Source organism: Aptenodytes patagonicus, chromosome 10, assembly GCF_965638725.1.
Source record: "Aptenodytes patagonicus chromosome 10, bAptPat1.pri.cur, whole genome shotgun sequence".
Lineage (NCBI taxonomy): Eukaryota > Metazoa > Chordata > Aves > Sphenisciformes > Spheniscidae > Aptenodytes > Aptenodytes patagonicus.
Genome location: NC_134958.1, coordinates 23,916,542 through 23,931,897, shown reverse-complemented (window position 1 = coordinate 23,931,897; position 15,356 = coordinate 23,916,542). Strand labels below are relative to the sequence as shown.

The 15,356-nt window shown below is 63.9% G+C and overlaps 1 protein-coding gene across 5 annotated transcripts; it reads right to left on the bottom strand.

The window, feature by feature from the left end:
• Window positions 1–2,415: 2,415 nt before the first annotated feature.
• LOC143165175 (AP-3 complex subunit beta-2-like) lies at window positions 2,416–15,235 on the bottom strand. Of its 5 annotated transcripts, none has more exons than XM_076348603.1 (28): window positions 15,083–15,235; window positions 11,930–12,005; window positions 11,734–11,808; window positions 11,503–11,598; window positions 11,256–11,416; window positions 11,047–11,113; window positions 10,015–10,197; window positions 9,722–9,901; window positions 9,404–9,501; window positions 9,057–9,111; window positions 8,832–8,903; window positions 8,602–8,664; window positions 8,245–8,377; window positions 8,053–8,162; window positions 7,801–7,977; window positions 7,530–7,716; window positions 7,310–7,428; window positions 6,971–7,082; window positions 6,137–6,335; window positions 5,881–6,061; window positions 5,742–5,796; window positions 5,270–5,376; window positions 4,931–5,162; window positions 4,749–4,833; window positions 3,997–4,094; window positions 3,864–3,887; window positions 3,141–3,279; window positions 2,416–2,908 (listed from the first exon to the last, which is right to left on the bottom strand). In XM_076348603.1, the coding sequence occupies exons 1-28, from the start codon at window positions 15,193–15,195 to the stop codon at window positions 2,758–2,760; spliced, it is 3,348 nt and encodes a 1,115-aa protein (XP_076204718.1). In that variant the 5' UTR covers window positions 15,196–15,235; the 3' UTR covers window positions 2,416–2,757. The 5 variants fall into 5 exon arrangements, with proteins under 5 accessions (XP_076204718.1, XP_076204720.1, XP_076204719.1 ...); XM_076348605.1 differs by having other exon boundaries at window positions 5,884–6,061; XM_076348604.1 differs by having other exon boundaries at window positions 9,722–9,898.
• Window positions 15,236–15,356: the final 121 nt, after the last annotated feature.

Genomic DNA, 15,356 nt, shown 5'->3' with positions numbered 1-15,356 from the left:
TTGAAGCTATCACTCAAGCAGCTTTGGAAACAAGCAATATCACAGCTGCCTGTTTCAGCACATTATCAAAGCAGAATAAGGTTTTAATTGGTTAAGGGAGACTGTTCCAGTCAAGATAAACTGCAGCAAAGCAACGAGATCGTGAAACTCCTCACAAAACACAGCTCCCATCCTTTGCACAGTTCTAGCTGGAGCCCCTCACCAACACTCCAGCTGCCAGCACACATGGTTTAGCCATCACAAAGGCAGCCACAACGAGTGTTAATTGGTTTTAGCTGGGGAATACTGAAGGGTTAAAAAAAAGAACTTGTTTTTCTGAAGACTCTCTCACCTCTGCCCATACAGCACAGAAATTAGGGACTAAGTCTCCCGGGGTCACTAACAGAAGCCAGTCTTGCTACGTGGAGCTTGCAATTGCCTGGTTTAAAACAACCGCTCCACTCACTTTGCATGCTCAAAAAAGACAGAGTTTAGAAGCGCTCAGAACTACCTCTTGCTACCAAGCAAGACCATGGGTTCCCACTCAAGCCAAAACACACCCTACCATCATGAACCAGAGCTCAGCACCTCCAGCTCAGCTTCACCCCCCAATAACCTGGGATGAGAGCAACCACAGGCACCGCTTGCTGGTTGGACTGGGACCACTGGGTTTCCTCCAGTAATGGCTTTGCTCCTGAAGGTGGCACCAGTCAGTTGACGGGTTGCCTGAGGTGAAGTCCCTTCAGAGCCCCTCGTTCCCTCAGCGGAGGGGGCCAGTCGCCGGGCCTCAGGACTTCACTCAGCGGCGGGGCCCGCCCTCGGGGAGGGCCCCGCCGGTCGGCTGAGGAAAGGGGAGATCCCATCCCCGCTCCGCCGCCGCACACGGAGAAAGGGCGGGAAATCACCTCAGCGCCGGTCCCCCCTCTCCCCCCCCCCCCCGACCTACCGCCGCGCGCCGCCAACGTGTGAAATCACGTGACGGGGGCGGCCTTAAAGGGGCCGCGCGCGCCGCCTCTCTCCTCCCTCCCGCCTCGGCTCTGTGAGGCGCCGGGGCCGCCGGCACGTGTCCCGCCCGCTTCCCCCCCTCCCCCCCCCCCTCACCGGCGGGAAGGCCATGGGCGGCGCTGCGGGCGGGCGGATCCCGGAGAAGAGGGAAGCGACAGCAGCGGGCAGCCCTGCCCGCCCCGCCGGCTTTTATGGGCCGCCGCCCCACGGGGAGGGGGTGTGTGGTGTGTGTGTGTGTGTGTTAAGGGGAGGGGCCGAGGAGCATGCGCGCTGCGCCCGCTCGCCGCGTGGCGCACCCCCCCCAATTACTCCTCCCCTATCCCGGCGCGTACCGCCCGGGGTGTTGGGCGCGCGCCGGTTCCCGCGCTTGAGGCGGCGTCTCTCCCTCTCCTCACGACGCCCGGCGGCGGCTTGAGCCTCCCTGGGGCCGCCTCAGCGCGGGCACCTCTCCGCACGCAGGCTGTGGCGCTCGCTGCGCTCCGTGTGAGGGGAATGGGACCCCCAAGGGGTTAAAACAGCCCCCCCTCCCCCCCGAGGGGAATGGGGTGTTGGTGGTGCCGCCAGCTCCCGGCTTCAGCCCCCCTGGGTGCGAGGCAGCGCTGAGCGCTCCAGCTCTGGTCCCCGTCGTGGAAATGGGCTTTTCCCTGCGGGAAGGAAATGCTTGACGCCCAGCAGTTGGTGGTGCTGTGGCTCTGGCCGGCATTTTGTCACCGTAAAAAAAAAGGTGATTTTATCCTGTCTCTTACCCACGCACTGGAAAAAGCAGAAAGCCCCTCACCCTTTTTGCAGCAGCAGAAGGGGTCGGACTCGAGGCGATTTGGGGTTCAGGCCTTCCTGTGTGTCCTTTGCTCATCCTCTCCCTCCAGTGCTGGGCCTGGCTTCCCGCTGGGCTGCAGCTTTGGAAAGGGAGAGCCGGGGCTCTCTTAAATCCCACCCAACCCGTGCTGGGAGGAGAGATCTTGATAAAGAGTCAAATTTCCTTTTTTTTTTTTTTTTCCAGTTTGGAGATGAAAAGCCTCCCGGAGTCGGCCCCAGGAATCCTTCCAGTGACACTGCAGAATAGACCCAGCCCTGATGTAGCAGGTATTTTTGTGGTCAAAGCACGAGCAATTCTGCTTTGAATAAATAGCTGGAAACCTCCCAGGACTCCTCAGATCCCCAGTCGGGACCAAACGCCTCTCGCCCTCTGCCGAGCCCCAGGGGTGTTTACCCTGACCCTGTGTGTCAGTGCCGGGTTTTCGCCAAGAGCCAGCAGCCACCCAATTCAAGTAGTGCCACCCCCAGGGGACTTGTATGTCCCCAGTTGCTTAAGGGATGGCTGGTCCCCTGATGTCCCCAGTTGCTGCCCCGGGGAGGCTGGCAGAGCCTGGCATGGGGGCAGTTTGGGGCTGATCCAGCCGCTGTGCACACAGAGCAGAGGAGGGGAAGGGAGCGGGTTCGAGAAGAGCTTTATTGGGAGATCCTGGCCATAATAAATAGAGGTTACACTGGGAGACAGTGGCGAGGGGCTGGGGGCTGGAGGCACACTGTGCTCCTGTGGGGGCTGGAGCCGCTGCTGCCCCTCTAAGCGGAACATCGCCCTGTGTCCCATCCACCCTGTCCCGCTCCTTCCTCCCAGCGGCAAAGCTGGCCCGGGGGTCGCTGCCTGCCGCCCCTCTGGGGATTGGGCCAGGGAATAACCTGGCAGAAATCGGGGCAGGGAGCGTTTTGGGGAGCGGTGTGGGGCAGAGGTGGGTGGGAGGGCAGGGCCGTGGGTGCGGCGGGGCACAGGCATCACTGTGCCAGGGCCTGGACGATGTCCTTCACCAGCATGGTGCCAATAACCATCTTCTCGCTGTTGACGGTCAGCTGAGCCACAGCACCCTCCCGTCGTTCCAGAGTGATGAGCACCAGGCTACCGCTGGTCACCGTCTTGGCTGCGAACCTGCCCGCCAGCGAACACAGAGTTTCAGGGCGAGCTGTCCCCCCGTCACCCTCCCATCCCCCGGGATGCTCCGGTGGGGACCAGGGAGACATCTGCCACCTACGGCCACCGTCACGTGTGGGTTCATGCAGGCTCCTTGTCCTAAAGGAAGCCTTGAGTGTCCCCGCTGTGATTCAGGTGGGACTGGAGAGGTAACAGTGCCTGCCTGGTCCTGGTGTGGGGGTCCGGCTACCTGTACTCGTTGTCAGCACCGCAGGGCACGCGGCCCACGTTGGCAGCCACGGTCACTTGCTGGACGATGGCGTGGTCACTCCAGCATTTCTCGGGCAGCGTCAGCTTCTCCGTGATCTCGCTCATTCCCGTCAGCTTCCCTGGAGTGGGCAGCAGACACACCTGCCCGTCTCCGGCCACGCACCCAGCAGACGTGTCCCTGCCGGGCCCCATTTTGCCATCCCCAAACCAAGCCCCTCCAGCCGCCAGCTCCCTGCATCTGGGTCCCCCATGACATCCCAAACTGGCTGCCCTACTTGCTCCTCTCCAGCCCAGCAGAGATGGATTTGGGAAAATCCTTCTTCCGCAACCCTTCCCGGCTCATCCCTGCGTCCCTGCTTGGTGGCCACGTCCCTGGGTACAGGCTCCTCTGGTCACCGGCGGTGATGGGGCCGGGTGCTGCAGGGCACCAAGCACCCACCACTCAGTGCAGACCCCCATCCACGGGGCCAGGGTGGGGATGCTGGTGCTCCAGGAGCACAGGGATGTGGGGCCAGGGTGTCCCCGTCACTCACCAGACATGATGCTGGGAGCGCCAGGGGTTGCATGAGCCCTCCATGCTGCGTGGGGACCCAGAGAGGCCACCCTGGCGCCAGGGTGGTCCCCCTGACCCACGGGCCAGGGGGTGCAGGAGGGGGGCAAGGGGAGCAGAGCTAGTCTAGAGGCCGGTCCAGTGGCCACTTACCCTCGCCTGGCTGTGCGAGGTGCTCTGGGGCCACAGCGAGGGCGGCAGAGGGGACAAAATGGGGGGTGAGCATCGGCGCTGGGGCGGTGGGTGCCTGTGCGCCACCCTGTCCCCATCCCCATCCCCCACTCACCCTGCTCCTTCTTGAACTCGTTCTCGCTCATGAAGACGGGGGCCATGAGCTCCCCCACGGGCGGCTGGATGGAGACGTAGAAGTGGCGTGTGTGGGTGCTGGGGAGACAGGTGGGTGAGGGGGGCACATGCTCAAAATGTCCCGTCCCCCCCGGGTCCCGCTTCCTGTCCCTGCCTTCGGCACGGGGCGGCTGGAGGGAAACTGAGGCACAAAAGGCCTTGGGAATAGGGGGAACCCCTCAGGCTGGACTTGGGGCTGCTGCCACCTCCTTGTCCCCTGCAGGGATGCCGGTACCTGTCCTGCTGTCCCCTGACCACCCCATGCCCATCCCGGTGTCCCCCCTCCCCTGGAAGGACCGTGGTGCCCATCCTGCTGTCTCCTATCACCCAGAGGGACCTTGTCCCACTGTCTCCTGGAGCTTCTCCTGCTGTCTTCCATCCCCAGAAGGATGTTGGTGCCTGTCCAGCTGTCCCCAATGCCCTGGAGCACCCCATACCCTGTCCTGCTGTCCCCTGGGGCACCCCACACCCTGTCCTGCTGTCCCCTGTCCCCTGGGGTACCCCATGCCCTGTCCGGCTGTCACCTGTACCCTGCTGCCCCAAGTCCCCTGGAGGGATGTTGGTGCCCATCCCACTTTCCCCATCCCCTGGAGCACCTGTGTCCTGCCCCGCTGTCCCCCATTCCTGGAGTACCCCACGCTGTCCTCCTCCCCTGGAACACCCGTCCTGTCCTGCCCAGTGCCGGGCACTCACCACAGCTGGAAGTTGGCCGCCTGGGTGGAGTCACAGAAGTCAATGCCCATCACCACGCTGGCCGTGTCCCCGGGTGCCAGGCGTTCTGAAAGCACAGGGCTGCCACTGTGTCCCATGTCCCCTCCACCAGCTAACCCCTGTCCCCGTCCCTCCAGCAGCATCGCAGCCGTGCCGTGCCATACCGATCTCAGGGAACTCCTGGATCCGCGTGCCAGAGAGTGGCTTGGGCTCACTGACCCGCAGGCTCTTCACCTCGGCGTCAGTGTTGTTGGAGATCTGGATCTGGATGGCCACCATGTGGGGGTCCCCCGGGAAGGGCCGGCGGCTGAAGCAGTACTCGACCGAGAGCCCCTCGCCCGCCATGCGGTGCAGCAGCTCGTAGGTCCTCACCGCACCGAATGCTGGGCTCAGCAGCTGTGAGGGACCGAGGGACCGGCGTGGGCTGCCAACCCCCTCCCTGTGGCCCCCGCAGGTGGCAGGGGTCCCAGGAGTCCCCTGGGAAGGATGTTGGGGACACTTACGGCAGGTGCCAGGGAGGTGTCGGTGAGTGTGAGGCCCTCCAGGTCTGTCACCAGGCTGGTGGAGACGATGCTGCTGGAGGGTACGGGCTGGGGAGGAGGGGGGGTGACTGCGGGGTGTGGGGGTGTGGGAGGAGGAAAGAGTTAACAGAGCTCTGATGAGCCACAGCCCCATGGGGACAGCCTCAGTGGCATAGCCCTGTGGGGACAGCCACATGGGGACAGCCCTGGTGGCACACCTGCATGGGGACAATCCCATGGGCACAGCCCCAACAGGGTCAGCCCTGCTGGCACAGCCACCTGTCCCACAGCCATCCTCTGGGGACAAGGACCGCTCACCCCATTGGTCCCTGTCCCAGCTCAGCAGCCCCCAAAGGACCTGTGGGACCTTGAACCCACTGGGGTGGGTGCCTGTGCCTCAGTTTCCCCAGCGTCACCGTAACAGCCATCCCACATGCCCCGGGCAGCCACTCACAGTCATCCAGGTCGAGCAGGGAGATCTCCTTGGGGCCAGCCCTGCTGCTGGGGGGCTGCAAGGGGGCAGAGAGACGGGGAGGGTGTGAATGGGGGGTCTGGGGATCCCCGCGCTACCCCCAGCCCAGCCTGACCCTCACCACCTTCCTCCGCTTGGCCTCTGCCTCGGAGCCTGAGTCGGAGCCCGAGGAGCTGCTCTCAGAGGCGCTGGCCTCCTCCGATGAGGTCTCGGTGTGGCTCTTCCTGCCCTGCGATGCCTTCTTCTTCTTGGCCTTCTTCGCCCCCTCCTCCTCCTCCTCCTCCTCCTCTTCCTCGCTGGGGCTGCGGGGAGAGCCCAGCTCAGGGTGGGGCCGGTGTGGGGTTTGACCGGGGGCACCCCGCTTTCCCAGGGGCTACCTGCCCGTGCTCCCTGGGGCTGCCTTCCGGGACCCTTCCTTCTCCTTTCTCTTCATCCTCTTCTCCTCCTCCTCCTCCTTGTCCTCCGACTGCTCCCCACTGCCTTCCTCCTCCTCTTCCTCCTCCTCCTCCTCGCTGCTGGAGCTGGAGCTGCCAGAGCTGCTGCTGCTGCCGCTCTCCTCGCTGACGGACTCGGGCTCTGCAGGGGGCACGGCTCAGCCCTGCTGCTGCGTCCCCCCATGTCCCCACAGCTCCCTGCTGCATCCCACTGTATCCCTGCATCCTCCCACTGCATCCTGCTGCATCCCAGCACCCTCTGCTGCCTCCCACTGCGTCCTGCTGCATCTCCACGTCCTCCCACTGCATCCCACTATATCCCTGCATCCCTCTGCTGCATCCCCACTGCACCCCTGCATCTTCCCGCTGCGTCCCACTGCATCCCCACAACCCCCCACCACATCCCTGTTTCCCCCACTGCGTCCCCGCATCCCCTTGCCACATCCCTCCATGTCCCCTGCCATGTCCCCACCACGATGGGATGTCTCCACTGCAATGTCCCCTGCCCAATGCCCCACTGTTGTGGCACCTGCCTGATGCATCACTGTGGTGGCCCCTGCCTCATGCCCCACCATGGTGTCCCTTGCCTGATGCCCCATCATGGTGGCTCTTGCCCCATGCCCCACCGTGGTGACACTTGTCCCATGCCCAAGTATGGTGGCACCTGCCTGGTGCCCCATCATGGTGGCTCCTGCCCCATGCCCCACTGTGGTGGCACCTGCTTGATGTCCCTGCCACAGTGATCCCTGCCCCATGCCCATGCCACTGGGTCCTCACCGCTGTCCGCCGACTCTGTGGGCCCTGACTCTCCCTCTGAGTCAGAGTAGAAAGGTTTCTCCACCTTCTCCTTCCTCTTCTCCCGGCTGGTGCACTTGGTCCACTCAGGAACCTGCCGGCACAGGGTTGATGGAGTGGGGCCATCGCCGAAGGGTGGGGGAGCCCAAACAGCAGCCCTTGCCCCACTCCTGTCCCCAAGCAGGTGTGCGGGCACCAGAGAGGGGACACGGGGCAGCTGAGCAGCACCTGGGCACCTTCTGGGGCTCTCCCAAGACCCTGAGATGATGTTCCCACCTTGACCCCCACCATGCACCCCGCACCCTGGGGTGCTCCACGCACCTCCACGTTCCTCACAGAGGGGTCGGGGGCCTCATCCGGCCAGTCAGGCAGCTCCTGATAGCCCACAGCCTTGGCGTTGAGCAGGTGGGACAGGGAGCCCAGCTGGAAATGGTCCCGATCTACAGCAGAGTGAGAGGTGGCAGCAGCTCGGGGACAGACATGCAGCACCGTGGTGATAGCTGGCCCCGTGTCCCCATGCCCTGTGACCAGGGGTGAGTACCTTTGAAGGAGGACTCCAAGATGGGAGCAGGTTTTTGGGCCAGGAAGAGCTTCTTGGCGTACTTGTTGAGGGCCCCACTCTTCTCGGTGGGCACAATGAGCTGGCGGATGAAGCGAGCCCGGTCGCGGATGTCGTAATTCTGGTCGTACTTGGCCAAGTTAAGGACGTACTGGGTCAGCAGCTTGCTCTGTGCCAGAGGACATGCTCAGGGCCAGCCTCTCCCTCCCCCGTGGGGAAACTGAGGCACACCATTGGGTCACATCCCTGGTACCTGCTTGGAGTTGGTCAGGTAGAGCTTAGCCGCCAGGTTGATAACCTGCAACTTGACGATGTCCTCCTCGTTGGTGAAGGACTTGGCCATCTTGCGCAGCACGTCAGGCGCTATCTTGGGCACATGCTCGCAGTACTCACCGATAAGCCATAAGATGCTGGCCCGCGCCATCGGCACCTGCAAAATGCCCCCGGGCACGTGGTACCGCTGCCACTCCCCCAGTCCTGCGGGCCACGCAATGCCCTGACCCACCTGGATGTTGTCGGTGAGCTTGGCCATGTGCTTGATGATCTCGCTGTGCTGGGCCGGCTGCATCTGCAGCAGCTTTTTGATGACCACCACGGATTCAGCCACCACCAGCTCTGCGGACAGAGACCCGGCCTCAGCGGGGTCCTGCCCCAAGAGCGATGGAGCCCCTGTTTCACCCCCACTGCATGCACTCACCGTCCCGGTTGGAGAGGAGCTGGACCAGTCCGTTGAGGCAGGTGTCCCGCACCTTCCCGATGTTGGTGGCACAGCGCCCAATGGCTTGGATGGTGGCCGCCACGAAGTCCTTGTCCATGCTGCGGATGTAGGTCTGCACAGGCATGGGGGGGGACACATGACATGTCACCCACATGCAGGGCATCCCCCCATGTGGTGGTCACACGTTAGGGCTCTTTGGAGCCACCCATGGGGTTGGCATGGCCTCAGCCCACTCCTCCTGGTGGGGCTCTCCTCTGTCCCCTCCATGGTGGTGTTTTGGCACCCAGAGCCATGCCAGGGTGACACCCCAGTGGCCTCAGTATGGCCATGGCATACCTGGAACTCCCGCAGGATGGTGGAGATGTTGGTCTCGTTGGCCAGGTTGGTGAGGACCTCCAGCTGCAGGAAAGAGGAAGAGATGGGCAGCGTGGGGACACGGTACCAGGGCACGGGGTCCTTGCGGTCCTCCTGTCCCCAGGGCATGGAGGACAGCTGCCCCACAGGGAAGGGCTCCATGAAGCCCCAAAGCCACCAGTGATGGGTTCTGCCAGGTGTTTCCAGCTCACTTTGAGGATCTTGATCTGCGTGGGGTCTGTGGAGCGGATGTAGAAGCTCTTCAGGTAGGGCTCAAACATCCCCTGCATGCAGAGCCAGCAGCGTTAGTGCCATCCCTGTCCCCACCTCGCTGAGGCCACCCACAGGCAGCTGGCCCTGGTGACCCTGCTGGCTAACCCTCATTCCACTCCAGAGTCAACAGGGCCAACTCCTCCCACAATGAGTCCGAGACTCACCCGCCGTTTGATGGACATGGTGGCCACGTTCTGCAGCACGACATACTGCACCTCGCTGTGGGAACAAAGAGGGGACCACCATCAGCGGGGCAGGGTTGGACCCCCCCAACAAGTCTCTGTGAAGATGGGGCAGGACCCACCACCAGGCTGGTGCCACCACAACGCTGCCAGCCCATGTCTGGACTGGGCTGGGCCAAAAAGCCCTCTTTTTTGGCAATTTGCCCCAACCCAGTATCCCTGCGGGGATGGACTTTTTGGGGGACTCTCCCAGGGTCTTGAGGCTCCCCAGGGGTCCCATCAACCGGGGTGGCGGGGTAGGGGACCACCACAACCTGGGTGCCACAGACCTGTGACTCCGCAGGAGCCGCACTAGCGCCTTGGCGATGACGCCAACCTCCGCCTTGGGTGCCAGGTGGAAGTAGAGCTGCGCCACGGCCATCACCACCTGCGGGGAGACACCCGAGTGTCACCTGGCGAGCATGGGGCACCCCGGGAGATGGCTGTGTCTCCCAGAGTCCCACCCGGCAGCACCTGGAGGAAGCCCAGCCCTGGGTGTCCCTCAAGCACGCCGCTGGCTCCTTGGCCAGTGGGGACGTCACGAGCGCAGGCTGCTGGACACCACCCATGGCCTCCGGGGATGGACAGGGCTGGGGCAGGGGGCTCACCGCAGCGTTGCGGCTCTGCAGCAGGGGCTTGGTGTTGCGGAGGAGCAGGCGGTGGTCGGGGTCCATGACGTAGGGTTTGCGCTTGGCCAGCGAGGCTGCCTCCGCCTTGGCGTCCTTGGCGTCCTCCTCCTCGGAGCCGTAGAAAGCCTTCTCGGCGCTCTCCTCCAGCAGGGACTCCTGCTGGTAGGTGGGACGCCTTGCATCCCCTCAATAGCACACCCCTTCACCCCACCTCCCTGGGGGCTCCCAGGGCACCCCGAGGCTCCCTGGCACCCCAAGGCTCCCACACTCACGTTCTGGTTGGGGCTGAGGAACTGGGTGCGTGCGTAGCGGGTCAGCATGTTGATGATGACCACCTGCCCCCACTCCTCCACGTCGATGAGCAGGTTGCAGAGCTTGCGGTAGTTCTTGTGGATGAGGTCGATGCGCTCCGGGCAGACCTCCTCGAATGCCATCACCACGCTGCCAGCCACCAGCTGGGGAGGGAAAGCTCGGGGTGACTCACCGGGGTGGTGGCATCTTCATCATGATGCTGGCTTGATGGGGAGGGTGGCATCCCCACGAGGATGCTGGTTTGGTGGCATCCCCATGAGGATGCCAGCTCAGTAGGGATCGCTGCATCCGTGTGAGGATGCTGGATCAGCGGGCACAGTGGCATCCATGCGAGGAAGCTGCGTTGGCAGGCATGGCTGTATCCCTGTGAGGATGCCAGCTTGGTGGGGACAGTGGCATCCCTGTGAGGATGCTGATTTGGTGGGGATGGTGGCTTCCTCGTGGGGATGCCAGCTCAGTGGAGTTGGTGGGATCTCCACGAGGATGTTGGCCCGTTGGGGACAGCAGCATCCCCACAAGGACGCCAGCTCTGCAGGGAGGGCTGTATTCCCGCGAGAATGCTAATTTGGTGGAGATGTCTGCATGCCCATGAGGATGCTGGATCAGTGGGGACGGTGGCATCCCCATGAGGATCCTGGCTTGGTGGGGATGGTGACATCCCCACAAAGATGTGGGCTCTGGGGATGGCTGCATCCCTGTGTGGATGCTGGATCAGTAGGACGATGGCATCCTCATGAGGATGCCAGCCCTGTGGGGGTGGCTGCATCACCACAGGGATGCCACATCAGTGGGGACGGTAGCACCCCTTTGAGGGTGCTGGCTCGGTGGGGACAGCAGCATCGCTGCAAGGATGCCCACTCTGCATAGATGGCTGCATTCCCACGAGGACACCAATTTGGTGGGGACATCTACATCCCCACGAGGACGCCAGGTCAGCGGGGATGGTGACGTCCCCAGATTTAGGGGCAGGGGAGACACAGCGTCCTGCTCACCGTGGTCTTGTCTGCCAGCAGCTTCTCAATCACTTCGATGAGCTGGTCCTTCTGGTCTGAGTCAAGGCTGCGAGGGAAGAGTAGGGCAGGTGTGGCCAGACCAAAGTCCCCCCCCATCCTTGCCTGTCCCTGCCTGCACCAAGCAGCTGAGACCTCAGCATTGGACCCTTATTGGTACCCTCAAAATTTAGCAGCCGACCCCTCATTACCTGTACAGCTTGGGGATGGCATGGGCGGCTGTCTTGCGCACGTATGGGGACATGTCCGAGGCGGCCTCCTTGATGGCCAACATCATGATGGGCACAATGATGGGCACGCGGATGCTGGAGAGGACCCGCAGGGCGCTGGCGCGGATCAGCTGGTTGGGGTCCTGTGGGGATATGCGGGGGGCTGCAGCGCAGCCGTGGGGGGCTCGCCGCCCCCCCAGACAGTCCCCGGGTCCCCAAACCGGCCCACCTTGAGTCCTCGCTGGAAGGTAGAGATGGAGAGCAGGGCCAGATCCTGCTGCTCCTCTGCGTAGCGCACCAGGTAGACGTACACCAGCTTCTTCACCTGTGGGGTGAAGGTGGTGGGGCCACCTCAGAGTCCCCCAAAACCCAGCCCATCCCCAAAACCCTCCTGCAGGGGAGGTGTCAGACCCTGGGGACACCCATGGATGCCACCAAGGCCACCCAAGACCTTCCTCACCTCGATGTTCTTGCAGGCAACATTTTTCACCACGGCTGGGAAGAGGTCGGAGGCGTTTTTACCCCGGGCTATCATCTAGGAGGTAAAGGAGCAGTATGACACCAGGCTGCTGGCATGGCATGGCACAGCACGGCACGGCTCAGCACGGCATGGCTCGGCACCAGCAGTGGTCCCCACCGGTAGCAACAACACCCACCGCCACGATTCTCTTCATGGCCTCCAGCTTGAGCGAATCCTTGTTGCTATCGAGCATCTCCTTCAGGTCATCATGCCTGCACCGTACCAGGGGAAAAAATCCCATTTTCCGTTTTTAGCCATTTTTAAGCATTTTTAGTCTTTTTTTTTGCTCCCAGCCTGCCGTCAGGCTGGCAACCCGACCCTTCGCCATGCAGTATTTATGGGGACAGGAGTTGGGTTACAGCCAGGTGAAAGAGGAGCTGGAGGGACTGGCATGGCACTGGCATCCAGCTCTGCCCCCATCCTGGGCGCTGGGATGAGGACCCCATCCCAGCCTGGCTGTGGCTGTCACCCCAGGATGTCCCCAGATCGCTTCCCAGGGAGCAGGTGCCCATCACTGGCTCCATCCCAGCCACCAGCCCAGTTGGGCTGAGTGTCCCTTGTCCCCTCCTGGGCACGGTGGCATGGATGCGCCAGTGCACTCTGATGCAGAGCCCTTCCCTGGTCCCCTCCCTGGGCTGGGAAAATGCCACCACCGTCCCCTTTTATAAAGCTGGTTGTCACTACTGTCCCCTCTTCTAAGGGACATCCATCCCCACTGAACTAGGGGGGACCTGCAAGGCTGCGTCCAGCCACAGCAGCTGGGGGTGGCACCCATGGGACGATGCTCGGCCAGAGCCACCGTTGCCAGAGGGTCCCGGGGGGACTCCTTGGAGGGGTCTTACCGTGGCAGTGGCCCAGTGCTGGTGGCCACCGTGTGCTTGGGGCTGGAGAGTGGCCGCAGCTCATCGGCTCGCAGGGCGCTGTAGCAGGCAGGTTGTCTGGCCTCAGTGGCCAGCACCGGGCTCATTACCTCCTCGGCCGTGTCACTGCCCGACGGTGATTTTGGCCGCCTGGCTGGCCCTGCTGGTAGCTGCTGCAGCAGCTTCTGCACCGGCGGCAGGGACAGCATGGCTTCAGCCAGGGGTGGTGGCCCTGAGGATGGTGGCAGGGCTGTGGCCCTGCTCCTCCTCCCAGCACCGCTGGCTGAAACCTGATGCTGTTGTTGGGGTTGGGTTGCAGCCACAGTCGTGACGCCCTTCCCGGTGGACGAGGCCAGCCTGGAGTGTCACATCCCAAGTGACACCCCTCCTGCAGCTGGGGCTTGGGGACATTGCAGGGAGCTCCTTCCCTGCGTGCTTCGAGTGGCTCAGTCCTGGCCAGGGACCCCATGTCACACTGGGACACCTACCTGCGTGATGAGGTGGCAGGATGGGACACTGGTGGGTGTCCCACCTGGGTGACGGGGTGGCACTTGGGAGGCATTTCTCTTGCCCCATGCGCCATGCACAGCTCATGGGGACGGTGACAGATCTGGTGTGGCCACAAGGGGATGGGCTCTGGGGAAGGGCAGCACGCAGGTGATGGGGACAGTGCCCGGGGGTCAGGGATGGGGGCACACTGCCAGACTGGGGGACACTGCCAGGGGGTCAGAGATAGGGGGACACTGCCAGAGTGGGGGACACTGATGGTAGGTCAGAGCTGGAGGGACACTGCCAGACTTGGGGACACTGCCAGTGGGGGTCAGGGGACACTGCCAGACTTGGGGACAGGGGTACGCTGCCAGGCTGGGAGACACTGCCAGATTGGGGGACATTGCCAGGGGGTCAGAGATAGGGGGACCCAGCCAAACTGGGGGACAGTGCCAGGGGCTCATGGAAGGGGGGGACACTGTGAGATGGGGACACTGCCAGTGGGTCATGGATGGGGGACACTGCAAGACTGGGGAACACTGCCAGGCTGGGGGACAGCCAGCAGGGCAGGAATGAGGAGACACATCCAGCCTGGGGGACATTGCCAGCGCGTCAGGACTGGGGTGTCACTGCCAGATTGGAGGACGCTATCAGGCAGTAATGGATGGGGGGGACACTGCCAGACTGGGGGACACTGCCAGGGGTAGGGAGTGTGACACTGCCAGACAGGGGTACACTGCCGGGGCATTAGGGAGGCAGGGACACTGCCAGAGTGGGGGACACTGCCAGGGGGTCAGGGCTGGGGGTACACTGCCAGAGTAGGGGACAATGCCAGGGGCTCAGGGAAGGGGGGACACTGTGAGATGGGGACACTGCCAGCGGGTCACAGATGGGGGACACATCCAAAGTGGGGGACACTGCCAGGGGGTCAGGGCTGGGGGTACACTGCCAGAGTGGAGGACACTGTTAGCAAGTCAGGGAGGGGGGGACACATCCAGGTGGGAGGACACTGCCAGTGGATCAGGGCGGGGGGACACTGCCAGAGTGGGGGACACTGCCAGCGAGCCAGGGAGGGGAGGACACTGCCAGAGTGGGGGACACTGCTGGGGGTAAGGACTAGGGGGACACTGCCAGAGTGGGGGACACTGCCAGCAGAGAAGGGTGGGGGACACTGCCAGGAAGTCAGAGACAGGGGATACATCCAGCCTGGGGGAGGCTGCTGGGGTGGTGGTGCCACTGCCAGACAGGGGGACACTGCTGCGGCATTAGGGAGGGGTCCAGGGATGGGGGACACTGCCTGAATGGGGGACACTGTCAGCGAGTCGGGGGGGGGACGACACTGTCAGACTGGGGACACCGCCAGCAGGTCAGGGTGGGGGACACATCCAGAGTGGGGGATGCTGCCAGGGCTGGGGGGACAAAGGGGCCCCCACGTTCCCGCAGCTCCGGGGACCCCCCCCCCCGCTTCCTCTGCATCCCTGTCCCCGCCCCCCAACAGCCTGCCCCACACAGAGGTGACATTTCTCAGCCCCCGCCCCCCGCTGGGGACCTCGGCGGGGGGGTGCCGTCACCCGGGGACCCCTGTGAGAGCCGCGGGAGCCGGCAGAGCCTGGGGGGGACGACACCGTGCCCCCACGCCCAGGGGCGGGGGGTGCAGTGGGGGTCCCCGCGTATCCCCCCCTCTACACCGTCTCCAAAACCCCGCGGTTTTCCCCCAAAACCCTCCCCGGCCCTTGCAACCTGCAGTCGCGGCGGCGCGACCGCGTCCCCTGTCCCCATCCTCATCCCCATCCTCATCCCCGTCCCCACGCCGGGGACGGTGGCCAGCCCCCACCCCCCACCCCCCGTCAGGTACCGCGTCCCCGGCGGGGATGGCGGCCAAGGCCCGCGGTGGCGGCCACCCGGCCAGGCTCAGCCTGTCCCCCCCTCGGCGTCCCCACCTCTTGTAGTCGGAGGAGAAGATGCCGCCGCTGGCGGGGTCGTGGCCGTACTCGGGCTCCCCCAGGCTGGAGGAGCCCCCCTTCTCCTCCCCGTAGGCCGGGCTGGCCGCCATGGCGGCGGGATGCGGTCGGGATGCGGCCGGTTGGGATGCCGGGACTGATGTCAGCGTCGTGCGGGGACGGGGACCGCCCTAACGCTCCCCACGCTCCCCCTCCGCCGGGGACGCTGGGTTTAAGGGGGCTTCACCCAGGCAGCTCGACCCCTCCCTAAACC